General features: G+C 41.3%; 1 protein-coding gene across 1 annotated transcript in view; it reads left to right on the top strand.

The window, feature by feature from the left end:
- The first annotated feature begins 1,749 nt into the window (after nucleotides 1-1,749).
- Nucleotides 1,750-27,224, top strand: part of KPNA1 (karyopherin subunit alpha 1) — a 54,752-nt gene continuing 29,277 nt past the window's right edge. The window contains exons 1-6 of the mRNA XM_037388964.1: nucleotides 1,750-1,865; nucleotides 14,367-14,500; nucleotides 16,841-16,948; nucleotides 18,739-18,838; nucleotides 19,409-19,503; nucleotides 23,421-23,552. Of these exons, the coding sequence (XP_037244861.1) occupies nucleotides 14,372-14,500; nucleotides 16,841-16,948; nucleotides 18,739-18,838; nucleotides 19,409-19,503; nucleotides 23,421-23,552 (564 nt within the window). The 5' untranslated portion in view covers nucleotides 1,750-1,865; nucleotides 14,367-14,371. The remainder of the gene's footprint in view (nucleotides 1,866-14,366; nucleotides 14,501-16,840; nucleotides 16,949-18,738; nucleotides 18,839-19,408; nucleotides 19,504-23,420; nucleotides 23,553-27,224) is intronic.

Here is a 27,224-nt window from a genome sequence, read left to right as displayed (position 1 = left end):
AGATTACACAGCCGGCCATGCAGAACACTCACACCAGCACAGCATCAGCAGCCTCATCCCACCCCTCCTCTGGCTGAGCAGGATGGAGGTGTGATAGTGAGCACATGTGTGTACATATATATACATGCATGTACAGCATGGCTCCCTCCAGCAGCTGGGCTCAGGCAGTCTGCCCAGTAGTTGCCCCTCTCTCCCACTCTCCAGTCCCCCTGGTCACCCAGTAGCCAGCCCCTCTGTGGTGGTCTTGCCCCCAGGGACTCCCAGCCTTTTCAGCAGCTGGACTGGACAACTGGATAGGGCTCTCCCTGGCAGCCGTCCCTCCTCCCTCACAGCCCCCTCCCAGACCCCCTCACTGACTGGTCCAGCTGCATCCTCGCTGCTGCTGACACACTTGCATGCATACCTGTGCCGCTGGGCACACAGGCCCCCCCAGACCCCCTGCATGTGGTAATAAGAGCCCCTCACCCAGGCAAAGTGTAAAAGGTGTTTAATGAGAAGATGGGACAGGCTGCGCTGGCCTGGTGCAGGGCATGGCCAAACCATCACAAACCATTTCTACACCACCAGCCCTTTTTATTCCTGTATCCCTCTGTTCTCCCACACTTGTTCCTCCACAAATCACCTGGATCCCTCCCTTTCCTGCCCTCAGTTCCTCCACTAGACATCCCGTAATGAGCCCTGTGCAATCCCCAGAGGCTCTTCCTCCGCATCCCATCGTGTGTCCCACACCCTTGAATGCAGTGACCCCCCCAGCCCTAAAGGTGCTCTGGGGCCGAGGCTCCCTTGGAAGGGGCCCGGAGCCCCTGATTTGGTCCCCCCCCTCGTGCCCCGGTGCTCCCCAAGATGGGCCTTTGGTGGGCTGGTGGCTCCTGGGATGGGGCTGGGAGCAGCCCGGCAGGGCACGGCTTCTCCTCCTGCCGTCCCTCTGTGGGTGTGCAGACCAGCTTTTGCCACACAACCGAGCGTACCATCTACCTCAACATATCGCATGGCTGACTAGCGGCTATTGTATTGTGGCTTTTTGCACGAACTGGACAACCAGTGCCCGCCGCTGCTATCCATCACTGCCGCTCTGCTGCGTTCGGCCTTGCTGCCGCCGCAGGGTCTGGGAACCGCGACATGGCTTCGCCCACCGTGCCTCCCAGCCTGCGCAGCACAGCGCGGTGCTTTGCTCGCAGCGACGCCGTTTGTAGTGGCACCGAGGCCTCCGCCGGGTAACCCGCAGCGCAGGAAGCGCTAATTCCAGTGGAAATATCAGCTCGTCAGGTTATCCCGGGCCGTACGCCCCCCCGAGGGTGCGGGCTCTCTGTCCCTTTCACTGCTGCCCTCCCCTCGCTGCCAGGCGGCGGGCTGTGGCCCACGGCCGCCCAACACCGCCCCGCCAGTGGCGGCCGCTGCGCCACTGCCGCCCCGCTCCTCAGGGCAGCGCCCGGCCGCACACCACCTCCACGGCCGCCACGGCCGCCGCCACCGCCACCCCTCCCGCGGGGAGGCGGCACCTCCGCGTCCTCGGCGGGGCCTCCCGGCTGAGGCGGCGTCCGCCGCACTACAACTCCCAGCATGCCCCTTGGCCGCCCACCGGTATGCGCCTGCGTGCCGCGCCGCGCTGCATGCCGGCAGTTGTAGTGCGGCCGCCGCCCGGTGTAACATCCTGAGGAGCCGCCGCCGCCGCCGCCCGGGCCGGCCGGAAGAGCTCTCCTTCCCAGAGGGCGCTGCGGCAAGGCCGGAAGTGACGTGTGCCCTGCGCCTGCGCACTGTCCTCGGCAGGCAGCGCCGGGCAGGCAGGTAGGGAGGGAGCGGCGCTCGCGCGCCTCGGGCCCGAGAGGAGACAGCGCGGGGCCGGGCCGGGCCGCGCCGCCGAGGAGGTACGGGGGTTGGGGGGCGCCGCCTTCCGCGCCGCTGGGAGGCGGGGGGGGAGGCGGTCTCGGCGCCTCGCTGAACCGGCGGAGAGGAGTGGGGGGGATAGCGGCGAGCAGAGCGGTGAGCGGGGCCGCGCCGGTCGCGGGGGGAGGGCTAGGTTCCCGTGGGAGGCGGCCGCGCCCGGGGTTGCGGGAGGTCCGGGTTGGAGGTGCCGCCAGCGGCGGGAGCCCCCGGCCTGCTCGCGTGCAACAGGCGGGGCGGGGCCGGCCGGCGCGGCGGGAGCCGCGCTTCTGGGCCGGGGCCGGTCGCTTCCCGCCGGCCCGCGCCGCCCGCCCGGGGAGCGGGGAGAGAGGGGGCTCGGGGGCTCCTGGGAGCTCCCGGGGAGCGGGAGGGCGCCGGGCCGGGCCGGACCGTGCCTGCCCCGGGAGCTCCGGCGTCGCTGGTTGGGCGGCGGGGCTGGTGCCGGTGGCGGGCCCGCTCCGCGGGAGCGCCGCGCTCGGCTTTGGGGGCCGGCGGGGCGGTCGTGGCGGGCCGGACTGGGCCTGCCCGGTGCCGCTGCGTGCCGGCGGGCCGGGCCGTGAGGGAGGCCGGGCCTCGGCGTCGGGGCGGGCGGAGGAAACTTTCTCCTGGGTCTTCAAGCTCGTGCTTCCACCCTCCCCGGCGATCCCGGCTGATCTTACCGAGGTGCTGCCTCACCCCGCGCCTCGTCCGATCCCGCTGCAGGTTCTCTGCCTTGGGCGGTGACGGGTCCGCGCTTTCCCTGTGGCCCTGGCGGCCCTTCCCCGCTGTGCCGCCCCGGCACGGCCCCGCACGCCCCGCCGCCGGCAGGCCTCGCCGCTCAGCCCATTCATAAGTTCCAGGTCGCACCGCCCGTGCAGCATGCATGCATACGTACATACATACATGTATGTAACGGTGGTTTTGAGCTTTGCCTCTTGAGGGCGTTTCATGAAAACTGAAACTCCGGGCTGGAAAGATACGTCATGAGCTGTGAAAATACTGGGCTGCTGTTTCTGCAGAATTCCCAAATGGTGCTGAATGGTTGTGTTTAATAGTCCCATTATCCTTTATTCAGGCTGCAGTTTCTCTGGATTTTTTTGTTTGCTGGCACATTTTCTGCTCTGACTGCTTAATGAAAGACTTAACAAAGTTGGGATATGTCCGTGAGTTATCTGGAAATGGGATTGGAGCTTTATTCCTAGAAACTAGCTATTTTAAAGCTATTTTGCATATACCTCCGACAAATTAATAGTTTGAATCCAGCTGAACATTGGTTTATCTGTCCTTTATTGTAACTTCATTGTGTTGTTCTCCCTGCAACATTACCACCGGCATCGACACTTGAACTAGCTCATTCAAAACAAGTTTGTTTCTACCTGAACTGTGGTTGCAACTTGTAATGACCCTTTAGACATACCCATAGGCATAGGCAAAATGAGGAGTAGCTTAGGGCATGGCAACATAACATATGTGTGGTTGTAGAGGTTTTTCTCAGAATGGATTCCCTTGTCATAATCTTTCAAACAGATGCAATGATGCTTCACTTCCAAGAAATGTGGTTGTTTTGGGGGCTTGGGACCTCCCCCCCCCTCCCCCCCAACAACCCAACAAAATAAAACATCCAACAAAAAAACAGCCCAAAAAAACAACAAACCACCTTCTGAGCAGAGTCTTTTGTTACATCCTATTTCTCATTCTAATGCTGTACCAGGATGTTTACCTTTTGCTGTCAGTGTGCCATCAGTTGATTTTTTTTTTTTTTTCCTGATACGTTCTTTGTATTGATGCCTTCAGAGCTGGCTTACTTATGTGGTCCTGTATATTCAGCTGAGTGCCAGTACCTGGAGAAGTCACAGTTAATTCCGTGGAGAAGTCACAGTTAATTCCGTTTATAAAAGGAAAGGCAGCAACAGCCAGCAGCAGCACTGACCAAAGACACTGTGAGAACTAAAAGTACTACAGATGCTGTAGAAGTTTCTGAAAGGCTCTTTATAGAGACTTCTAAGAGTAAATATTTATTTAACCAGATTGTTTGATAGTCTTATTTCAACTTAAGTGTTTCAACACAGTGTTCTTGTTTCTCCACCCCCCCCACCCCCCCCCCACCCCCCCCCTTCCTTTCTGTTGAATAAGCTAGAGTGAACAGAATGGTACATTTTGTTTTAGACTGTCCTGTATCTGGCAGGCTTGCTTTGATATTTTTCTGTTTGTCTCTCCACAAGATTGTGGAATTTTTCTTCTGAAAGGTTTTACAAGTCCTGGAGGGGGCAAATGGAGGGCTTAACTCATATCCTTAAGAACACAAAAGGAAACTGTACCTTTAAAGGCAACAGTAAAGAAGTTGCTGGGTTGGAAAATGTAACTTTGTGGCAAGGGGTGAGAGATTAATGGATGCAAAATGGTGCCCGCCAGAAAAATGGAAATTGAGTCTATGTGAAAAAGTATAAAATTTAACAGATAAAAAAGAAGAGTGATGTGAATTGGAAACGTACAGGGGAATAAAAGAGCAGCAACAAATAGCTAAATTTAATGGATTCGTTTAAGTACTTCTGAAGGCCACAGGGAATAATAGGGGTGTGAGGGAGCCTTGTAGGCCATGAGTCAAGAAAAATAAAAGACTTGAAAGTAATTACTCAATGAAATGTTGTGAGTGGCTGAAATACCTAAACAGGAGGTTCTGGAACGATGTTATGGACAAAGAAGTTAGAAAGACGAGGCCACCTCTCTTTTTCAGAGAACAAGGGTGGAAGCTGAACAGATAGGAAAATTATCCAGTTTCGTGCTAAGGGGCTAAAGCCTAGTGGAAGTCCTTGTTTAAATAATAATACTAATGAAAAAAATGCTGATGTAAATTGCAGAGGTAAGGGGCAGCAATATGATAGCAAGTCAGGTTTGTTCTGCTCTGAAGAAAAAAAAAATATTCATCCTCAGTCTGATATAGTTTTCAAAGTGTGCCAAGCAAGTGATGGATTTAACTGCTCTATGCTATTTCCAAGAATGAATGTGGGGTTTTCAAGATACAAAGTGCAACCAGTAGGATGCAAGGCCTGTAGAAATGTCAATGGTTTTAAATTATTTTGAAGAAGGTAGAGGAACTCTGGAAAAACAGCAAAGCAACGTTTAAACAAAATACTCAGTGAAAACCTCTGCTAAATATAGTATCTGTAGAAGAGCAGGACTGGAAATTATATTATGCCACCTCATGAATGTCTTGAACTGCATTAAATATTGTGCAGGCTTAGTAATTCATTTTGAGGATAAAAAGTAGAGGTAGTCCCTAAGGCAGGTGACAGACAGTAAATTTCCTTTCACCAGAATTGGTTTAAAAGGGGTGTTAGTAGTAGGAAGGTATGAAGAAGTGGTAGGAAGCGATGGTAGATTGGACATGGCATTGACACTTCTGTTAATTCACTAAAGACAGGAGTAAATGGAGTTCAGTGACACAGAAGAAATTGTAAATTGGGATAAAGTGAATACTTTCTTGAAACATAATTAATGCTTAGTGTTACGAGGAGGCAGAAGCTGAAACCATTAGAGCTGAAAGAAATATGAATATGTTCCTGGGTGTATATGGACAGTAACAGACTATTGAGTTTTCAGAGTGTGCCATAAGACTTAAGATTTAGCTAGCCACCAGCTGCTGAAAGCTGCCCTATGGTTTAGGGTAATTCTTTCCTCTTGTATTTGGCAGTTCAGACTGCTTGTCAGGATCAGCAGGATCTGTATGTTTTGTGAACAACTAACTGGTTTGACACACAGAGATCTTACTTACTTTTTTACTCTCAGGCATAAAGTTGAGATTATACGGAAGTGATATGCTGATTTTAGAAATAAATATCCTGTGGCTAAACATCCTGAATGTATTTATCTCCAAACAAGGCATTGTAAGCCTATGAAATCTAGTCCTAAGGTTATACTTGAAAGCAAATTCACCTGTTGATAAATGAATGTCATTTTGGCAAACAAGCCACCTTTTGGTGACACACAAGCCACAACTGTAAGTCAAGTCAGATAATAATGTTGTGATTAATATTAGATTGTTGTGATGTGTTTTTTGTCTGAATCGGGATGAGATTGCCTCTTAAAAGATGCAGGACTCTTCTGTATAACTTCCACATGATCCCCTCTTTAACTGCCTACCTGTTCTCGTTTTACTCTTCTTTTTTTTTTTTTTATTTTTTGTATTGAAAAGGATCAGAAGAGAGAAGAGATGTCTTTGAGTGTGCTGCATATTGCATTCCAGAGCTTTTTGGGTAGGAGGGGTACTAGGTGTAAGTGGCATGAGGGAGGCAGAACGAGTATCATCAAGCTTTAAAGTTCCTGTGGGTTTTGGCTTGACGGGGCTGATACAGCAGTATTATATGACTCTCTTGGTTGCTGATGTCCAAAGCTAGTATGAAATCCGTAGAATTTTTACTTACAGTTATTTTGTGCTTTTGTACACATATCTTCCATAATGCTGAGTCACGGCAACCAATAAATTAATCTGTTGAAGGCAAACTTGTCATCAGGGGAAGCATGAAGTAGGTTTGGTTTCAGTGCCTTCCGATAATCATAACCTCAAAGAAAAGTTGCTTGAAATTACATCATCAACTCTAATAATTGAGTTTAGTTTTAATCTAATTTGTTTAAAAGTGTCTGGGATTTCTTATTTTCATGATATGAATTGCTGAAAGGTGCACTCTTGTTCTCTTGTAAAGAATGTTTGGGGCATGTTAGGATGATTTTTTTTTTTTTTTTTTGTGCCAGATGACAGAGACTACTGTTGTTTTTCAAATGGTCCCGTTTTTAGATACGACTTCACAAAAAATACGGTTGTGGGTCAGCTAGGCCTGTAAGTGCAGGGAGGATGTGGTGGAATCTTAATCAAAATACAAATGAATCTCTGCTTTAAAAGAAAAAACAGATTACATTTTAGTTTGGTGCACAGGAATAATCACTTGGGTTTTCATGTAGGTGGGCACGTGAAGGTGGGGTTATGTTTTTTAATGTTAGTATAATCCTGTGCAGCTGAAAAGTTTAATTCCCCATCACTAGCTGCTTTGTTTTATGACTTGTGGGAACATTTTGGTTTCAAGTTGATTATGGACTGTGGTGTTACAGAAATCAGGGTGAGGCTTTTATCATTAAAACAGATTTATTGCACTGCAATGACTTCGAATGCAGCAAAGGAATTTTGTGTTTGCAACTCAAATCAGAAAGGCTCAGTTAACAAATCTGAAGATGTTTTAATTTTAAGTTGACCTGGCTTTGAGAGTCAGGGTTTTTGCCATCTTGCTTGAGTTAAAAGCTTTCTGGAACTTTGAAAGCTGTATCTGCTGCAGTGTTAAGTCAAAAGGGACCTTTAAAAATGTGGAACTCAAAAAAACCCCATAAATTTGTAGTGAAGTTTTTAGATAGCATCTTTTATTGCTTCTGCTTCCCTCCGCTCTCCTCCCCCACCTCCCCAGTGAAACTGTTTTCCGATAAACTTTGTAAATACATTACTAAATGTGTTCAGTGGTGTTTCTTAAAAAAAAAAAAAAAAAAAAAGACAGAAAGCATAATCCTTAAATTTTGAAATTAAAAAAAATTGCTTAAGTGCCCGGTTGTGTGGCTGTCAGCATACTTAACTAGTGGTACAGGCTGATGTGTCAGAGAGAGCATCAAGTAAATCTATTTCTATTATGGTTTGGGTTTTGTTATAGCCAGAAATATGCTTTCTTGATTTTATTTTTTTTGTTTCTTTGTGCGTTTTTTAGTGTAAAAAAAGGAAGACCAGGGGGCCTGGCAAGCTGGTGTTGGCCTGACTTTAGGTGTGCTTTAAAAAAAACACCTGGGGTTTTTTTTGTAAGCACAGTTCTTTCTGAATATTACCTGGGGTGGGTTGGTGGGTGGTGGTATACTTAACTGACTCTTCAAGATTAGTCTTTTTGCAGAAACACTTCTGGTATGGTGGTGGTTTATTTTTATTTTTACCACCTTCTCAGCCCTTTTTTCTTTTGTTGATGATGAGGAGGTCACATTGTTGAAATGTGACATCCCTACAAGCTTGATATCAGGCGTCATCAACACTGTTCAGATAACACTGTTGATTTTTTTTCTCCTTTGAGCGTCAGTCAATATTGAGGTTTTTAATTTTCAATATCACATTCCATATTGTGCAAAAATGTGTATCTTTTCAGGCCTTGCATTAATTTTCTGAAGTGTTAAGGTTGTTTTAATTTACACAAGTACCAGTCTAAATTGCTAGGTGTCCTTGAACTAGAACATGCCAAATTTGCTATAGATTAGGTGGATTAGTACTTGGTTTGCTATTTCACAGGTTTATTAAGGTGCTAGAACAGAAGCTGTTGTGAAGTAAGACGTACTACTGGGCCTGGGAAAAAACCTAACAGGGCTAGGAAGCCTGCAAAGTAAAGCAAATTTAAAAGACACTGGGATGGGCAGCAATCCCATGAAGTCCCTTTACCTCCATTTTTTGACAGAAAGTCCCTAAAGTTAGGGCCTTCAAGGCTATATATTCAATCTGCATTTAGCTATGGCTCTTATGTTACATTTGAAGCTTCTTTAATCTTTTGGCCTTTTCGATAGCTGGTGGGGGTTCTGTTTCTTCTCCATCATTCTTGTATGGTGGCTGCCCTAGGAGTGTGGGTCCCTGCTGTTCTGCATGAACTGAAGTTTGTCATTCCTGCTCCTGAGTAGCACTGGTGCTTGCTGCTGCAGCTTTCCCAAACCACAGAGAATGAAATTCACAGGGTTGTTCTGTTTCCTTAGTGCTAGGGTTTGATGTCAGCAACACTTAGTTTGCAGCCTTTACAAATACAACTGTTGATTTTGTGGTGCCTGTGAGACATTTCCAATTCCCATTTTACAGCTAGAGAAAGTTAAGCAAAGGTTTTAGAAATTGGCTGTTGTGCTTGAGTGATAGCTTGTTGTAGTTGAGATGATTAAATATCCTTTCCTCTAGATGTCCCAAGCTTTACAAGAGTCTGAAGACATTTGACATTAGAAAGTAACACTCCTGTTGCTCAGGTGATACAAGTTTTTCTGCTGCTGGGCATTCCCGTAGATCCCTGTAATCCTGTATGCTTTGGCAAACAATTTTGCAAAAGAAGCAGATACAGCTTCACCAAAATATTTGTCTGTTTGAGATGTTTTTTCAGACAACAGGAGGTGGCAGTGAAGAGAGAATTCAAGTCTGCAGATTTTCTTATTTTCTTTTTTCCCCTCGGATAACACTGTAGAGACTTGGATTTCATCTCTAGGATGATGGCAAGTGTAGGTTGTTGCTCTAGAATTTTTTCTGGGGAAATAATATTAATCCCAGGTGATTTTTTTTATCATTCTATGCCCTCCCTATATTATTCGTTGTTATTAAGATGACCTTTTATTTTATAATATTCTTCTTCTTAATAAGACCTTTTGTTGTCTGTCACCTCCAAGAAAACTGACAGTGTACTTCCACAAGATTTAAATATTTCTGTTATCATCCTGAACCTGTTGCCTTAGAATTGCCAAAAAGCAAATTAGGACTTCCCAAAATCTACACTTTGGGGGGGGGGAACCAAACACATTTGTGGCAAAAATGTTGGATTTTTAGGGAGTGTTGATGAGAGTAATGAATGACCCAGTGCTACTTTCAGGGTGGTTTTTTAAATTGCATAGATTTTCCAGTCTCTCACTAAGAATGTCAGAAGATTGTGCATCCTGTAATCACGGCTCAGTGAATTGCTTAAATGTCTGTCCAGGCTGTGCTGTAGATGTTTGGTGTGATGTTGAGAAGCATGATTGTGAAGAAACTTTAATTTTCTAGGAGGCCTAGAGTCTTATGGCAGGGCCAAGAAGCAAATAGATCTCCACTGAAGTAAAGGTTTTGTAGTGTAGCTGAACCATTTCTTACCATGAATAATTCCACCTTCTCTCACTGCTTGGAACTGTGTTGAGAGTGCTGTTTCCAACGCAGGTTGTCCTTTCGGGGCTAACAGCCCCACATGGTTTTTTTCCCCTTGTCTTTCTGGCAACAATCTGAAGAAGAGACAGCAGTTTGACTGTAGTAGAGCTAAGTATGCCTCCAGTAAGTCCTTTCCATCTGCAACTGCAGCTTAGGAAACCAGACTAGTAGTATGTCAGATCAGGCATCTTTAAGATAACTTTTTTAACGGCTAACACCATTTCTCTTCAACCTCCTTGTCTGCCTTTGTTTTCAAGTCTTCCTTTTCTGATATATTTCTATTGGAAGGTAGAACTTCTTGTACAGGTCTACACTTCTGGAATACTTTTTTTTTCCCCTCCCTCTCTTTCCCACCCTAAATTCCAAAGAAGGAAAGTTTGTCTCTAACAGTCTTTAATATCAGCAGGGTATTTGGTAATCTTAGTTTGAGTCATTTGCATTATATATAACATCACGCAGGTCTTGATTTGTAGAGCCTTTAGTTTTACATCTGGATACCTCTGATGTGAGGAATATCCAAGAGTGTTAGTCATATGGCATTCCTGTTGGCAAAGCCCTTAAGTGTGGTGACAGCGATATCTGATTTAAGAAGGCAGGGAGTTCATTTTTGTTCCTGTCTAGGTGATTGCTTGGGACAGGACAGGTCATTGCACTAAGTGACTCTGCCTTTCCCAGTGCCTCTGAATTTCTTTGACCTGATGAGCAAGGAGAAATGCAGCACTTTTCCAAATGTGATGTGTTCCAAGCACATGTTTCTAGAAGAAAGGAAGAGTCCTTGTCTTGATCAGCAAAAAATTTGGGGATCATAATTTCCTTAGGGAAATGTAGACATCCAGGAATAGATTGTGGTTTTAATTTTACTAAAGATCATTTTCATGGCAGTGAAACTGAGGAGGAGGAAGTGTCATATGGGGTTTGTACGGTGCTGCACAAAAATCTAAAGAATACACCTTGGAAACTCCTCACCAGGTTGCCAGAGGTTTTTATCTGTAGCTGGGAGTATCCAAAAAATGTGGAAAATACTATGCTATCTTTAGGAAAGAAAAGATGGGTAGAACATTTCCATGGCAACCACCACGGATTTTCACCAGAAGTAGCATTAATTTTGATCGTGCAGAGAAGATCCAGGGTTTGCTATCCAATGGTGAATTTAAAGTGGCCAGTGAAGGATGCTCAGTTAAGCCACAACAAAACTGCAGAAATGAGTCAGGCAATTCGGAGTTGTTTTGCCTCTGTGGTTTAGTCTAGGGGAAAGGCTACATCCTGAGAAATGGAAGAGTTGATTTACAGCAAACAATCCTTGGATGACTGTAACAAGTAATTTAGGATTGTTGTATTTTCAGTCCTAAACAAAATAATTTGGGTGCTCCCACTGAATAGGTCAAAGGTGCTAGAAATAGGTGTGGGTTAGATGAAATCCTTGATGGGCTCATTGAATTTTTCACCGATAGTCAGGGAACCAGTAAAAGAATGATAAATAGTAATGATTTTAGGAGATTTAAGGATATTACAAAAACTGCTTTTAGAAAATAGTTTGGGATTTAATGGTTATACAGGTTAGGTAGGCAGGTATATAAAATGGATACGTTACTATGTGTTGGGTTTCTGTTTATTTACTATCAGTGAGGGACTAGTATGAAATTGGTGATCTCATTACTACTTGGTAACTTCTTGATTCAACTTCTCAAATTATTGAACTCATTATTACTTGAATTGGTAACTTCTCAATAGTGAAGGGAGCTTAATTTTTTTTACTTTTAATAGAAGAAACTGTCTTCCCAGTCATTTGGTGGTAGGAGTTTCTAGAAAGGCTTTACTCGCAGGTAAACCACAATATACTACTTTAAAAGGATTTTAAGCATACAGATTACTCAGAAAATAGAAGGGGTTAGTCAGCAGTGAGCTGTTTTGAAAATCAGGAATGAGCATAGCTAGAAATTGCAGCTAGGCTTCTAAAGAGTGTAATAAATAGAAGATAAAGCTTGTGAAGCCATTAGGTAGAGGGGTTGAAGTAAAGTCAGAATTTAAGTAAATCCTGTGCCTGTATTTTCAATAAATGAAACAATGATGTAAAGTGTGACAGGAGAGGGCTAATAGAGCTCTGAGAGGAAAATTAAAATTATTACTGAAGTCAGAAGCAAAATTAATTTCTCTCAATTAGTATACGGGTTGGGAGTTGAGGGGAAACTAGGTAAATAAGTACAATAAGGAAGAATACGCTAAGGAAACTTGATGATGATGAAGCTGGACGGTGTCATTGATGTTTAGAAACTCTGGAACGTCATATGAAGGGGCTGCATAATAGAAATGAGGTGAAATTCAGTGTTACGAAATGAAGATGTTCCCTGGCAAAGATTTCTTTAAGTTAAGAACTTTTAGGGATTGAAAGTGAAGGTGTGAAATGACCACAGGAGCTATCAAAGACCTGAAATCCCAAATATAGGCAAATATAATATGAGTCTGAGATGATGTTTTTCAGATGGAAATGGAGAATTGCTAACCGTGTCAGGGAAGGCCTGAGATCTTATCTGGGCTGTTGTGTGTGCCCGTGTTCCTGTTCAAAGGCAGATTGACTAGGGTTGGCTGCAAAGCCGATGTCCTGTCTGGCATGTCCTTTTAGCTCATGGTTGTCCATCTGGTGTTCGAGTTAATTTTGCTAATTGTAGAATATATAAATATTTCTTTCAAAATGTTTTCGAAACAAAAGAAATGTTGTGTTCTGACTATTTGTTAGACTGAACTTCTTTTTGCAGTTAAAATCCAAGCCTTCCACAAATAGTTTTTATGTTTAATGTACGGGTAGTAGTCACTTAAACTAAAAATGGGAAGAAAATGCTATAGCCAAGCATATTGCAAGAAACACGAAGACTTTAAGCTCAAGCACCTAAACACAGGAAGAAAGGAGCCTCTAAGCTGTTATGAATGATGGAGGGCTTAAGGCATTCTAAGGTGTATCTTTTTGTAGGACCTTTATTTCAAATAAAGCCCTTTCAGGAAGAGCCTTTTTGGCAGAATTAGGCTGCTGAATGACTTGCTTGATCTGCTTAGGTTTTTATGTTGCATTCAGTGTGATCTGTGATTGACTGAGCTTGAATACAGTAGTTCTTTCTCTTAACAGTTTTCTAAATCTCAGTTGGCAGAATACAGTAATGCTTGACATGATGCCTGAAATGTCTTCAGTGAGTCAGTTCTGATCAGAATTCTTACAAACAGTTGTCAGGTAGCAGTAACTTTAAAAGAGGCTCTAATAAGAAGCACATTTGGATATCTTTTTTTCTTTAATCTTTTAAAAGTCTTTGTGCTAACTGAAAGAAAAGGAGGTTAGAGTAAACTTTATTCTACATTTGTATTTTAAATAGGAAACCTAAGCTGTTGAGAGTCTGTTTACACCTGTGTTGCTCCATTTTAAAGTAAAAAGTACACAGGAGATCATTTATCATCTGGTGATTCTGTGCTTATGGAATTTGAGGTAGGTAGCATATTTAATATAACGCATTAGAGCATTTGGAAGAGACCTTTAGAAGCCCTCAGTTACCTTAGAGTAACTTTTTATAGAGCGTTAATTTTGTATTGCAAAGCTGCAGGTATTCACAACATGTTGGAGATTCTGCATCTGTATGAAGATACATGGAAGTACCAAGATGTTTAGAATTTGATTCCCAACATTTTTTGGATTTAAAGGGGAGGTGTAAGGAGAGAAATAGCAGCAGAATGGAGTGCTAAGAGTAGAGCCCTGATCCACAGCGCATTGGTTTAAGGGGGAGTGTGGTATTTCCACACAGCTTTGTAGCTATTGTTTTATGGTACGTAACTCCGAAGTGCAGCTTTGTGCACGTGAATATCATCACAGGTCGCTATAAATGCTGATCCACTGAGTTACGTAAGACAGAGTCCTTGGAAATCATGGACTAAAAAAAGGCCCCTCTGCACAAACAGCAGTGGGATTAGAGGCTGGGGGTGGGGAGGAGGGCAAGAATATCACGGGCAGCAGTGAGCATTTTCAGTGGTTAAACCATCCCCATCTAAAACTTCTCCATTTCATTTTCCTTGTAGGCGTTGTCTGGATAGATAAAACACAGGGTTGTGTTGAAGTAACTTAAAATGTGGATTTGGAGTGCAAAAAAGCCCCTGTACTGACTTGCAAAGTGAATTAAGCTAAAAAGCAGCTAAACCCCCTTCACTTCTGAGTGAAGGCAGTGGCATATAATTAGTTTGGCTAATTCCCTGTGTGAAGAAATATTAAGATTTATTGGTGCAGTTTTGTTTTTAGTCCAGACTGTATACTCTGCCTTAGAGATCTTAGTTCATTCTTAATATTACACTTAACTCATACCTTGCAGCCTCAGAGAGCAAAATAAAAGTTTGTTGCTCTGATGTGAACAACTGGCACGCTGAGGTGACAATTCTGTGAAATTTTGCTTTGCGTCTTCTAAGCTATTGAAAATTAATTGACAGGGTATAGAGGGGCAGTGGCTGGAAATGCATGGCTACAGAGACTGAGACAGAATATAAAATAACGTGTTGTTGGAAGAGTAGTTCTTCTCTGACTTCTTTTAAAAATTTTGTTGTAAAGGAATCATGACGACCTCAGGAAAAGAGAATTTCCGACTGAAAAGCTACAAGAACAAATCTCTAAACCCTGATGAGATGCGTCGCAGGCGAGAGGAAGAAGGTCTTCAGTTACGAAAGCAGAAGAGAGAGGAACAGGTACTGTACTACAGTTGTGATAATGGTAACCAGTCCTTAAACGGTCTTGTCTTCCCCTGTTCTGGCTCTTCGCTTCTCCCAAGTCCCTTCTTAGTTGCTTCCCTTCCAAGTTCATACATTGTCAGTCTGAAATCAGAGTCACTTGCAGACTTTACTGATTTTTCTGCAGGCTTTACAAAACTTAAAAGTGCATGCTGCTCATTTGCTTCGGTATAAGCTTGGCCAGAGCAGCTTAAAGGTGATTTGAATAAAGCTGTCTGACCTTGCAGTTAGGGTGATTGAGGAACTCCTGTTTTGTTTTTTGTTTATGGTTTTGGTTTGTGGTCTGTGTTTTTGTTTTTGGCGTGGTGTTTTTTTTTTTTTTTTTTTTTTACTACCTGACTTGTGGCTTTAATCCCTGTTCAAAGAGTGACAAGCTGGGTTGACAAGAATGCAGCTAGAACTGAAGGAGGAGAAGGTCTGACCAAGTCTTTATAAGTTGCAGTGATGATTTTCTTGATGGAAGAAGTATTTTGTTGACCTAATTCTTCTTAGTTTTCTATCTTTAAGTTTCAGTTCATTTATGAATTTACAAAAGTTCACACTATGTTTATGCCTGTAAAGGTGGTACCTACAGTGGTGCGATTGGTGCATGTTGTAAATAAAATGATTGAGAAAAATGCTTGGGAACAAAGCTTCTCTACCTGCTCATGTCTTCCCTAGTTCTTACTGCTTCATTCCCTTTGCGAAGTGGCAGGTGTTCTGCGGGTTTCATCAGGAAACAGCAGCAGTGGCAGAGACATGGTGAAAACCATCTTCTGATAAAAACGGGTAGCACCGGACAGATCTTCCTTTTCTTAGTTGTGTTCATTGGAAGCTTTAAGGGATTGGTTCGATTTTAAACAAAGTTACAATGAAGCCTTTTTCATCAATGTTGAGGTTTCTGGAGTGAGAATGAAGATAGTAATGTGCTTTTGTTTGGAATGGTAAATCAGGTCTGTTGTCTGATCTGTTTAAGATGGTTTTCACAGTGTCAATACCAGATGCTTCCAAGGACAGGTGGGGAGGGTTCTGGGAGGGAATTGCAATATTTCATGTTGATTTTTCTCACTATCTGCAGGTATTGTTTCCAGATATGCTACTAGTAGCACAGAATATTGGTCTTGTTTGCAAAGCCATTACTGAATTAGGAAAATGATGAGTCATTTTCTGTCTAGTGTATGCCTCTTGACCTCTCTTGGACCTGATTACAACAGGTTGGCTAGATAAAGTGTGTGGCAGTATTTCCTTCTGTTAAGGAAAATTGTTAGTCCTATCTGGACTAACAGTGGAGCAGAAGTGGAGTTGAAAGCAGAGCCTGCAGCTTTATAATTTCAGACCTTGTACAGGTACTTCTGTGTATTTGGCACGTAGCTCATGGGAGTTTGTTTAAATTCCCCTTGGTTTTGTTTTTGGCTTGTTATTTTTTTTTAGCTGAACAACCCCACAAAACCAACCTTGGGCTTATGAATTTTCACATAACTTGGCAATGTGTAAATTTTGGTTTAAGATTGTATTTGAGCACATACAGTAGGTTGGAAGAAATACCATTCCATAAGGATGCCCATCACTGACCTAGGGTTGCTGTAGATGTAGCAGTTTGGCGTACTGTTTCCTCCCCATCTTCTCTGGAGAAGAGTAACAGCAGGTCTGTGTCGGGGCTCTGTCCTGCCTGTCTGCGGTGGTGCAAATCTGATGTGGTGCAGAGCTGCAGGCTCGCTTCCCGAACTCGGCAGGCCGGGCAGTACCCCTAGAGCAGACTTGTCATTGCTAATGTTTCTTCCAGGGAGACAGCTGGATTAAGAGGAGACTTAACTAGCCTCTCCAGCTCTCCTCCTGACATCTCAAACTGGGTACCTTCTCGAAGTGGTAGCAATGAAACTCTGTTCACCCCGGTATAATTTCAGTCCCATGTGATCACCCTCCAAAGCTCTCTTTTTGCCACTGCAACTTGGTTACCCCAGCCTCTGCAGGTGTTCTGCAGACATTGTTATACCCGGCAATTTTTCAGGTCTTTGAGCCCCAGCATCGTCTGCAATGAAGCAGTTGTCTGGAAGCTAGAGATAGTTCGTAGATGGAGGGGAATGGTGAAGAGGGAATATCGGTGAGAATTTTTCAGAAATGTCGGGAACCAATATTCTAGCACATTGCTGCTTTCATTTACTACATGACTAAACTTTCTCTGTTTACTGTCAGGAGGAGTCCTGTAGCCAGTATACTAGTTTTTTTCAGGTGATAGCATATATTGTTTTTATTGTAGCCTAACTTGACGTGCTGTGTATATTGGCTGCATAATATGTATTAAATACTTTCTCTCTTTAGTTGTTTAAACGCCGAAATGTTGCAACAGCTGAGGAAGAAGCGGAGGAGGAAGTGATGTCAGATGGTGGCTTCCATGAGGCTCAGATGAACAACATGGAGATGACTTCTGTAAGTGATCAGAAAGGAATATGATGTTTGTTGAAAGGGGTGGGCCTGTTGTGCAGTGACTTGAGGGGAATGGAATTCCAGGAGAATGTGAAAACTGGCATGCAGAGCGCTTAGGGACAGCTCTTAAGCACCTGTCTCAGTGTACTGCCCTGAAACAGATTGCAGGAGAGAAAAATCTTGTGGATAAGAGTGAGTGGTTGCTCAGTGGATATGCTTTCAAGAGAATGAACTAAACCATCATGGCTCCAGACAGGCTGGTTACTTCCTGGTTTTGGTGTTTGCCATTATAGGTGATTTTATCAACTGTTGCCCAGAGGTGTTGGGTTTTTTTAAATCTGAAATTCATAGTGCTTGTAACATGAAAATACAAACCAGGCACTGTGTTATTGCAATTTACAAAGTAAAAAGGGGCTCAGTGGAAAACTTTGTTAGTAGACTTTCAAGTGGCACCATTTTTAGCCAGGGTGTGGGAAGCACAGCTAGACCTAGCTTATCTACATGCCTGTGTCCTTAAACTGCTTTCCAAGCTGGAATGTCATCCTACAGAAAAAACTTAAGTGGAAATTAGACTTTTTGGCTTTCTCCCTGTTTCTTTGCCACAGTCCTGTCCCTGGAAAGAAAAACAGTAAGGAATTCAGGCTGTAACAGAGGTTTAAGGGAAGTGCAGTCCTCACTTATGTCTAACTGCTGATTTTCACACTTGTGTCTGTATTCAGAGTATGCAAATGATGTTTTCATAGAAATCAGGCTGGGCTTGGTTTCTCTTGGTGCTTGAAGTTTACCTTGAAGATTACTGTGAAATAGAATGCCTATAAACAGTGTGGTAGATCACTGATAGAATATATTGTTTTGCTCTTCAAGATAGTCTTTGAATGTCAGACAAGTCCTAAATACCATTTAATCATTTGTGTAGAAGCTTATATGAAATGAATAGACAGTAAAAGGTAAATGAGATAGATACTACAGTTTACTAAAATGTCGTTAATTTCAGGATTTTAACAGTTGGAGCTGCTAGCTGTTACAGACAAAGCTTAAGTATTTTCAGCACTGTCATCTGTCTCCCTGTCTATCTAGGGGTTTGAATCAGATCTATCTAAGTGTTTAGATCAGAAGTGGAAGGAAAAAATCTGACTTTCCTCATGCTGCTTTACAGGGATCTACATGTGTGATGAACAGACTGTCAGTTTTTACCTGGCGTTAGAAAGATTACTGATTTAATTTAGCTGTATTAGTGGAAAGCATCAGTATTATGGAAAATTTAATACTCTTACTTGATTATGGTGACAAGCATTAGGTTTGCCAGCTCTTCTAAAATGACAGGTCTCGTACATTTTGGTGTAAGAGAATGAGTCAAAATGTACATGTTGCAGAAATCTAAATAATAGTGTAATCAAAGTGGTGTTCTTGTATAACAGTAATTGCTATTACAATTTAAACTGCCTTTTGTTGAAGCTGACAATTTTACATTTATTTTAGAGGAGGGGAGATAGAAAAAAGGGGAAGAAAGTACAGGTGAGAGATTCTGAAGAGTAATTTTCTTACCATATCTGAAATAAAATCTGAATTTTGGCTTCCAGAAAAGAAAGGCTACATGTAAGAGTGATGCTGCATATGTAGATGTACATGTGTGATGGCTCATTTGTTTCCATGATGGTCTTATCTAGATGTTTACTCAGTAAGAGATGAACTTGATACCAGTGTAGCAAAAGTAACGTTTTTGCCACTAATCCCAGATTTTGTTTTCCCAATTTTCTCTATCACTGTCATTGTCTCCCCCACCTGAATCCTAGAGTGCAGTCATCACCTCTGATATGATTGAGATGATTTTCTCCAATAGTCCAGAACAGCAGCTTTCAGCTACCCAGAAGTTCCGAAAGCTTCTTTCTAAAGGTAAGGACTGAAATTACTTGGAGAAAAATGTAGAAGTGTCCCTGGCATATGTTTCTACTTTGACAGCAATAAAGATTGAGTTTTGTACAGAAATTTCTGGATGAAACTCTGTTTTGCAAAGTATCAGCTAGGTGTGTGTAATAGTAGCTTTTTTCTTGAAATCTGTAGATAACTGCTAGGTGATGCAGATGTGATGTCTACTCTTTAATATTGTAGGCAGTATCTCTATGGCTTAAATATGCTGATATACCCAAGTTTCTCTGCATGTCTGCATGCCAGAGTGACTTCACAGAACTGCTGCTGTGAAGTTGGTCTGCCTAAATTACCGAGTGCGTAAATGTTTTGAGTAATGTTAGCTCATTACCTCAGAATTTAGGCTGTAGTCTTCTTACAGTGACAGATGGGAATCCTTTGTCTTTTAGTAAAGGTAAAGCAGTATTGTATAGAAAAAGAAAACACTCTTAGAAAAGAGGAGTCAGTATGTCATTGAATATTATTTTGATGCACTAATTTGAGAATTTCCCTACAAAAAAATGAATTGTATCTAACTTTACTTTTTGTTTTAAATAGAACCAAATCCCCCAATAGATGAAGTCATAAGCACACCAGGAGTGGTGGCCAGGTTTGTGGAGTTCCTCAAACGAAAAGAAAACTGTACATTACAGGTACAGAAAAATAAATGTATCTTCCTATATTACAAAGGCATTTGGTGATGCAGATTAGGAAAAAAAAAAATCAGTGATTTGTTTAATTAGCTGTACTTTCATTTTTTTTACTAGGTTAAAAAGCTTTTTTATCTTCAGAGTTTCTAGCAAGACCTTTGGAGACGGGGGTAGAGAGATATGTTTGAGATGCATTGTGTGGTTGCTAGGGTGGGATCTTTACACTTTGTCATGTAAGAAAGTGTTTAAGACCTCAACAGATGAAAAGCTATTAAACTAAACTTCAGTGTTTGTCTTTTTTGTACTAATGGAAGATGGTTTTAAATCTCTAGAATTATAACTTAAATTTCTAATGAAATAAAAACCAAGTTTAAATTAGATAAACACAGAAGCCTTGAAGCTTACTTGCTCTGGTTTGAAGAACTAAACTGTGTCTGCTACAGTGGTGGTTAATTCATCTTGGACTTGCTTCTCGGAGCTTTGTCTCATTTCCAGCTATCTCTTTTTTTTTTTTTTTTTTTTTTTTTCTTATCTAAGTTCTTTCTTCTGGGCTAGTAGAAAATGAAAAAAAAAAAAAAGAATTATCTAGTGAAAGGAAAAAGTTAACAGGTAACCATTAGATACATTATATAGGCTAGGATCAGTGTTCTTTCAAAACGCATAAGGCAACAAAGTTGCTAATGCCCATGTGAAATCCAAATTTTGGTGAGTGGAGAGATGCGAAACATTGGCATTTTTTTTTCTCCTTACACATTAAAGAAGAGGTATAATTTATAGGAATTATTTTTCAAACTGATACCTATATGATTCCAGAGTTCTGTTGGCTATCTTTGAGGAGTCTGAGGACAGTAACTAAGAGTATGTATCAGATTTAAGCCAGTTGGTTTGCAACTCCAGTGAAAAGTTTCTAAGCGATTGGATATTTAAAAAAAAAATTGAATACCTTTTATTACTTCATAGGGTGCTAGCATGGGAGCCTAAGACAGGCAGATGCAGGGAAACAAGCTCCTAATACTTCAAGGATGTATTTGAATAGGAAGGGAAAATAAGGGTAGAAGATACTTCCTCAAATGCAGATACATCTTGAGTTTAAAAAACTTCACAAGCAACTGTAGACTGAGTCAAATCATCATGGCTTTACTGATGTAACATGTAGTATTGATCTTTGCTTTTTCTTTGCAAAAATCAAAGTTGAAACTTCCAAGCTTGTCATAAAGAGTTTGTAACAAAACATTGAAACCTGAGTACATTGCTTTTGATACTCCATTCCAACTGCTTAATTTTCCTCCTTCTTGCCAAACCTGTCTGCCTGCTTGGCAGTTTAGGGTCTGCAGGTAGAACTTTTTGCTGTGATATGTTAGGAATTTCCCCTTGACCTCGCTCTTTAGTATTTGTTTTTACTCTGTCAGTGTTTCCGAAAGTGTTTCCTGGCACAGGTACAGATTTTGAGCTCACCATTTTAGGCATTCCTGACTCTAGCCTAGCTGTAGAAGGAAAGGATTTTCAACTAATCCTGGAAATGCTGAAGTATTTTTGTGCTTAGGTACTATAGGTCTGTGTTGATGAACTTGGGAATTTTGTGTGACTTTATGCTCTGTTTTTCTTCTGTGTTGTCAATGGAATATACACATTAAAAACTGGGGTTCTGGTATCAGTGGTAGGAAGGATTTGTCTGGAATTCCTCTGTCCCAATTTTTACTCAAGCGATTTCAAGAATTAGAAAAACGCCCTTCTCCGTGATCACTTAAACCCATACATGAACAAGTAAACTTGTCTTGTGCAAAATCTTCTTGTGATGGAGTGGGAAATCTGAAAAGAACAGTGCCACAGAGATACCAAGATTATTCCTTGGATGAGATTTTCTTCCTGTCAATTAATTTTAATTATGATGAAGGTTTTTTTTTTGTCCTTTACCATTTGCATGTGGCTGTTCTTTAGTTTATAGGTCCTGGAGCATCAGGTGTCCAGAGTGGGGATGGAGGAGAGAAGCTGTCTCTTAGCTAACCTTTCTGTAACTGACACCATCTGAAATGTTAAGTGGTGTTCACGCAAGGGCATCATCTAATTCACGCTTGAATCTAGTGAGATGTTGGGAGGAGCTCAGTTTTACAGAACTTTGTTCTACGAAAGATGGGGAGATAATTAGCTCAAAATCAAAACTTACTTTATAAATGTTTGAAGAAAGTACAGATTTGTGCAAGACCTGCTATTTGGTCTTAAATTTTAATCTTTTCATGCATAGGGTTTCTACTTTGTCATGGGTGTATGACTGGAGAAGGTGTGAGTCTGAGTTGAGAATAGTCCAACCTGGTAGCAGCCATCCTGGTGGAAGCCAAAGGGCAAGTTCTAAAACATGAGTAAGAAACCTCTGTGGTTGAGATGACTAATAATCCTGTTATATTGCATCACAAAACACTGGATACTCACCTCAGAGAAAGTAAAATTACAGGAAAGCAAATACATTTTATATTGGCTTTAAGCTCTGGCCTGGGAGTTTTGCTTCTGGTTCGTTAATGATGAGTGTTGCAGCTTTGGCATTGTGTGCGTTTACTTTATTGCAGCCCATATTCCTTGTGTATTACAACGATATATCTTGGAATTGTTTATTCTGATCACATCTTACCAGAAGATAATTTAGTTCATCAGGAGGGCAGAATTGTATTTTAAAAACTAAAATATTTAATAATTAAGAACACTTGGAAATCAGAAGCCTTACAAGCATAGGCTTAATTGTTGAGTTCTTATTTCAGGCCCATTTCAGGAATATGTATGTCCCTTTAGCAGGAGGTGCTTTTATTAATAAATCCTAAATGTAAGTTCTTGCTGCTCTTCAGAGACAGCTAGTCTTGGGAAGTGTATCAGGACTTTCACTGGAATACTGCCAGATCAACATCAGTTTAATAAAATTCATTAGTAATATCAAAGTTGGTCATTTATAGCATACAACTTTCCAGTTTTATTGTTTGTTGATTTTTTGCCTTTTCATTCAACTTTTACAAGTCTTTTCATTCTCTAGTTTCTGAATGTATCTGATAGGATTTAAATTTGCTAGCATATTGTAATAATTTTTGGACTGAAAAGCATGCAGAAATCTACCAGAAATCTAGATTTTTAGAATCTATATTTTCTGAGTTCTGTATCAGGTAGTGTTAACATTTGCATTTCAGCTTAAAAAGTTAATGCTTTCACAAGTTAAGATTAAAATAAAAATTAATTGCAGAAACAGCTAAATCAAAAGATGCAAAGTGTTAATTCAGGATCTCAGTTTTGCTTCAAGTCTTGAATAAATCATCATGCACTAATAATTCTTGACAGTAATACCGATCACAAGAGTTGGAGAGAAGTACTTTGTGATCACAGTCTGGTAGAATTCTGCAACTACAGCAAACTTGTTTGGGTTTTTTTGAAACCTCCTTTCCTTTTTTTTTTTTTTAATTTATTTTGGGGGTTTTTGTTTGTTTTTGTTGTGGTGGTGGGGTTTTTTAGTGGCTTTTATTTGCTTTATATCTATAAAGTTTTGTCAAACAATGTCTTTTTCATGCATCTTCAGGAAGATCATTGCTGATTCAGTGAATGCAGGTATCTGATGTCTTGTGGGAAGACTCATTTTTGTGTGTATAGGTTCTTAGCTGGTAATGAAAGGCAGTAGAACAGGCCAAAGGTAATATAATCGCATCGCAAAAAACAATATTTGAAAAACACAGCAAACCTGATGTTATTCGCATAAAGATCTGCAAATTTTTATTTCAAATGATATTGGTAACTTTAACTATTCTGATTCCTACTTTGAAAATTGTTTGTGTTAATATCTCACGCTTTCCCTACATCAGTTCCTTCTGTCTTTTACAGACTTCTAGTCTTAATTTTTGGTGTGGCCCAGAAGGCTTCTAGTAAACTTCCTTTTGTATTTTGTTTTACAGTTCGAAGCTGCGTGGGTGCTGACAAATATTGCCTCGGGAAATTCCCTTCAGACTCGAATAGTGATCCAAGCAGGAGCCGTCCCCATCTTCATAGAGCTGCTTAGTTCAGAGTTTGAAGATGTGCAGGAACAGGTACAGATTAAGAATGGTGTTGGGTTTGTTGTGTGTGGGTGGGTGGTTTGTAGGGTTTTTTTGTTTGGGTTTTTTTTTTGTGTGTAGGGGAGGGGTTGGTTTGGTTTTGTTTTGGTTTTTTTCCTTCCCCAGAAAGGAATAAGGCTGTCCTGTAAGAAAGCCTTTACAGGAAATGTAGCGTTTGGCAGTTTTGCACAACAGTTCCTTTCTACCTAGCATGTCTTAAGATATCTAAGCAAGTATTGTATTTTTCTTTTTCTGGAGATGATGTATTTAACCACAGCCAATGGGGTAATGCATTTTGATCTCTGATGGGTTAATATTTTTCTCTTGTGTTGAGGAATTCAAGAAGCTTTGTTTAAAAAATTGCTCTAGGGATGGGAAGTTCGTGCTTATTTCTCCTGAAGATAAAGCATGAGTGGAAATTATAGTTTGTGCTCTACAGAGAAAATTATAGTTTGTTCTCTGAGTTTGTTACAGAGTAGGTGAATATTCTTTTAAGGCCCAAAGAGATCATCGTAAAGCACAGACCAAACATTTGACTCGCTAATTTCCACATGAGGTCCATAACTTTTGTTTGAACAAAGATGTAATCTTGCTTTGAAGGCTTAAGGTGATGAAATATTAATTATGTTAACAAATAGTTTCAGTTAATCTTAATCCTAACTTGAAAGTATGTACCTTTACTGTACAAATTTGACTAGCTTTGGGTCCAGGTTGTTTGCTTTTATTTCATTGTCTAGTCAGTTAGCAAGGTCTCTGTTTTTTGCTATAGCTACTTAGAGGCCATAGCTTAAGCTTTTCTTGAGCAAATGAAATTAACTTCTGAATTCTCATTATGAGGGCATTTCTCTGATGGTTGGTTTGTTTTTTGGTGACTCTTTTCTGAATGTTTCTTTGTTTCAATATCTTTTTTTGTGGTGGTAAAATGACAAGCGCTGGATATTCCAGTAGCACTTTTCCAGCAATGATGTTTGCAGAGATAGTACCTCGTTTTCATTTCTGCTTGGTGCTTTGTTGTGTAAATATCCAAGATATCTTTCTGGACTCTGCCACGGAAGCTGGCTGCAGCTCAGGTTAAGCTGATTATCCAATATGATCCGTTGTTCTTTTCAGAGTCACTGACTTCCAGGGTTCAGTTCTCCATCCTGTAAGTGTGACTTCTATTCTCTGTTCCTAGATGTCTGACCTTGCATTTGGCTGTATTGAGATGCATGATTGGAGGAGTCCCAATTTAGAAGCATTGGATCGCTTTGTGTAACTTGCCTTTCTTTCTTATAGCTGGCTCAGAGTGTACCACCTGTACTTAAGGTTGCCTAACATTTTCCACAAAACAGATACATATGTATCTTTTTTTTACTTCTCAGTTGTTTTATAGGTTACTACTTCTTCCACTGTGCAACTTCCCATTTTCAGTGGTCTGTCTCAGGCTGAATTATTTTTGAAAGGTTTTTTTTTCAGAGAAATTGAATTGAGATGCTTGAGAAAATGAGATAGTAAAGGAAATAAGTATTTTTTCATCCTTTTTTTTAGCCTTCATTGAGGAAATAAGTCTGTTGTTGTAGAAACTAGAAATGTGATAGGGAGCTTGCCAAAATGGCAGATAAATGCTACATTCTGCTGATGTGAAAATCCACCCAGACTTACCTAGATGATGCTTTTAAGAGTGTTTTTTTTGAGGGTTGAGATTGGTGGCATTACTTTCCAAATTCAGCCGTCGCTTGTACAGTGCTGTTCTGCAGAATGACTGGTGCTTTGAGTGTGGTAAGGGCTACTCCGTTTTTTTTCTCCTAATGGTCTTCTGTGCAAGAGCTAACTTGTGTTTTTTAATAGGTTGTTCTTATCATCCCTGCTGATGCTCAGAGAGCAGGTGGGAAGAGCGAACCTGTTTAGAATGAGTTGTGCAGCCTTCAGCCTTAAGATGTGTGAATTAACAGAAGAGCTTAGGGGCCACAGTTAAGTAGTTTATCTGTCTCATTCCCCCGCTGCCTCCTAATAAACTGCTGACGTGTTAAAGTTCAGATTGCAGGCAGGCAGAGTGGGTTGTATTTACCGGACAATATTTTTCTATGTAATTCAGGTGCTGAATCCGTGATTTCTCTGCTATCAGTAAGTTTCTAAATACCAGTTACAAATTCCTCTGTAGTAAGCTGTGCTAAAGAAGGAAGATGTACCACTGCAAAGTGTTACCTACACCTTTTCATAGTGGGTTTCTGTGCTGCATGTCTACAGATTGCAGTCCTGCTTACAGCTGACGTTGGGTTTAATGCAGGCCAACATGAAAGAAATTATGTTTTTTTTCCAACAGCTTTAACACCACCCCCCCACCCCCCCCAAACATTTCACCATAATATCTACTAAACCAAAAATCATTAAGGGCTTAAAAGTTAGCTCTCGTACTTTTGTATTACAGGATAGCATTAGTACACAATTGCGTAGTATTTTTCCACATCACTCTCACCTCATTCAGTATATGTAGGTTGTGGCCCTGGTAACAAATCAGTGGCTAGTAAAGGAGGCTTTTTATTTGTCACACTGTGGCCCTGTTTGTTAAAGTTGGAACAATTAGAGTTAATGAAAGAGAAAAGCAAAAAGATGCTTACGATCAAGGCGATTGCAGGTTTGAGATAAATGTGTCTACTGCTTATTGTCTGATGCTGGACAATTTCCTTGTGTCAGTTTTCAGTAAGCGGATACTAGTTCCGTGGTTTTTTGAATGCTCAGTGTGAATTATTTCCATTTCATTGTGTAGTTGAGGACAGCTCAGCATTTCTGAAAGTAACTTTTGTAGTTAGGTCTGGGTTTTGAGTAGATCTGGGCCTGGCCTTCTCAAGCTGGATTTCTGAAACTGGGAGATATTTGACCATAATTTTTTCCCCTATAAAATTATGATTCTAGGCTTCTCTCGCAGTAGTACTGTGAAGATTATTATTTGCAAGCAACTCTTACTATATTTGCAACAAATTACAAAAATACAGGAAACACAGAAAATAGAACTACACTTTCAGGCCATGTGGGCCAGAAGCTAGCCCTACAACCATACAGTAAAGGGTGAAGACAAAAAGGAATGTTGAAGGCTGTGTTTAGTAAGCCATTCTTTGTGCTAGGTGGGATAGTAATTATATAGAAGGAAATGTTAATTAAGCAGTAATATAATTGTGAATATATAGCATAGCATAAACTTAAAAAAAGTAATATTTAATATTAACTTGACTTACTGGCTAATCATTATCCACTGCTTTTGTCTTACAGTAAGTCAGTCTTAGAGACTTACACCATTGAATTTGTCTTTTATTTCAAACTTCCTTTAGCAGTGGCTCAGGAACAGATATGGATTTACCTTATCCGGTCATGTTTTCCCAACAGTTTTTTTTTTTTTCATATTTATAAGCCAGTATTAATCTAATGTGTTGCACTGTTTCTTTTGGGTATGCTGATTTCTGAGTCTAATGTGATTGTAAATCAGCAGTTTTATAGAAGTCTGTGTGAGGGAATCTTTATGTTTATTAGGCAACATGTATTTTAGTGAAATTATTTCTTACATCTTTTTACAAAATCTTTTCCATTAAGCTGTGCAGGCTGATATTCGATAACCCTACCATCTTTTAACTCTTTCATTGTTTGTATTGTGTATCAGTCTTTCTTGGATTGTATATCAGTCTTTCTCTGTGA

Source organism: Falco rusticolus, chromosome 5 (assembly GCF_015220075.1).
Source record: "Falco rusticolus isolate bFalRus1 chromosome 5, bFalRus1.pri, whole genome shotgun sequence".
Lineage (NCBI taxonomy): Eukaryota > Metazoa > Chordata > Aves > Falconiformes > Falconidae > Falco > Falco rusticolus.
The sequence above is the reverse complement of the archived record's forward strand: the minus strand, read 5'-3'. Positions and strand labels throughout refer to the sequence as shown.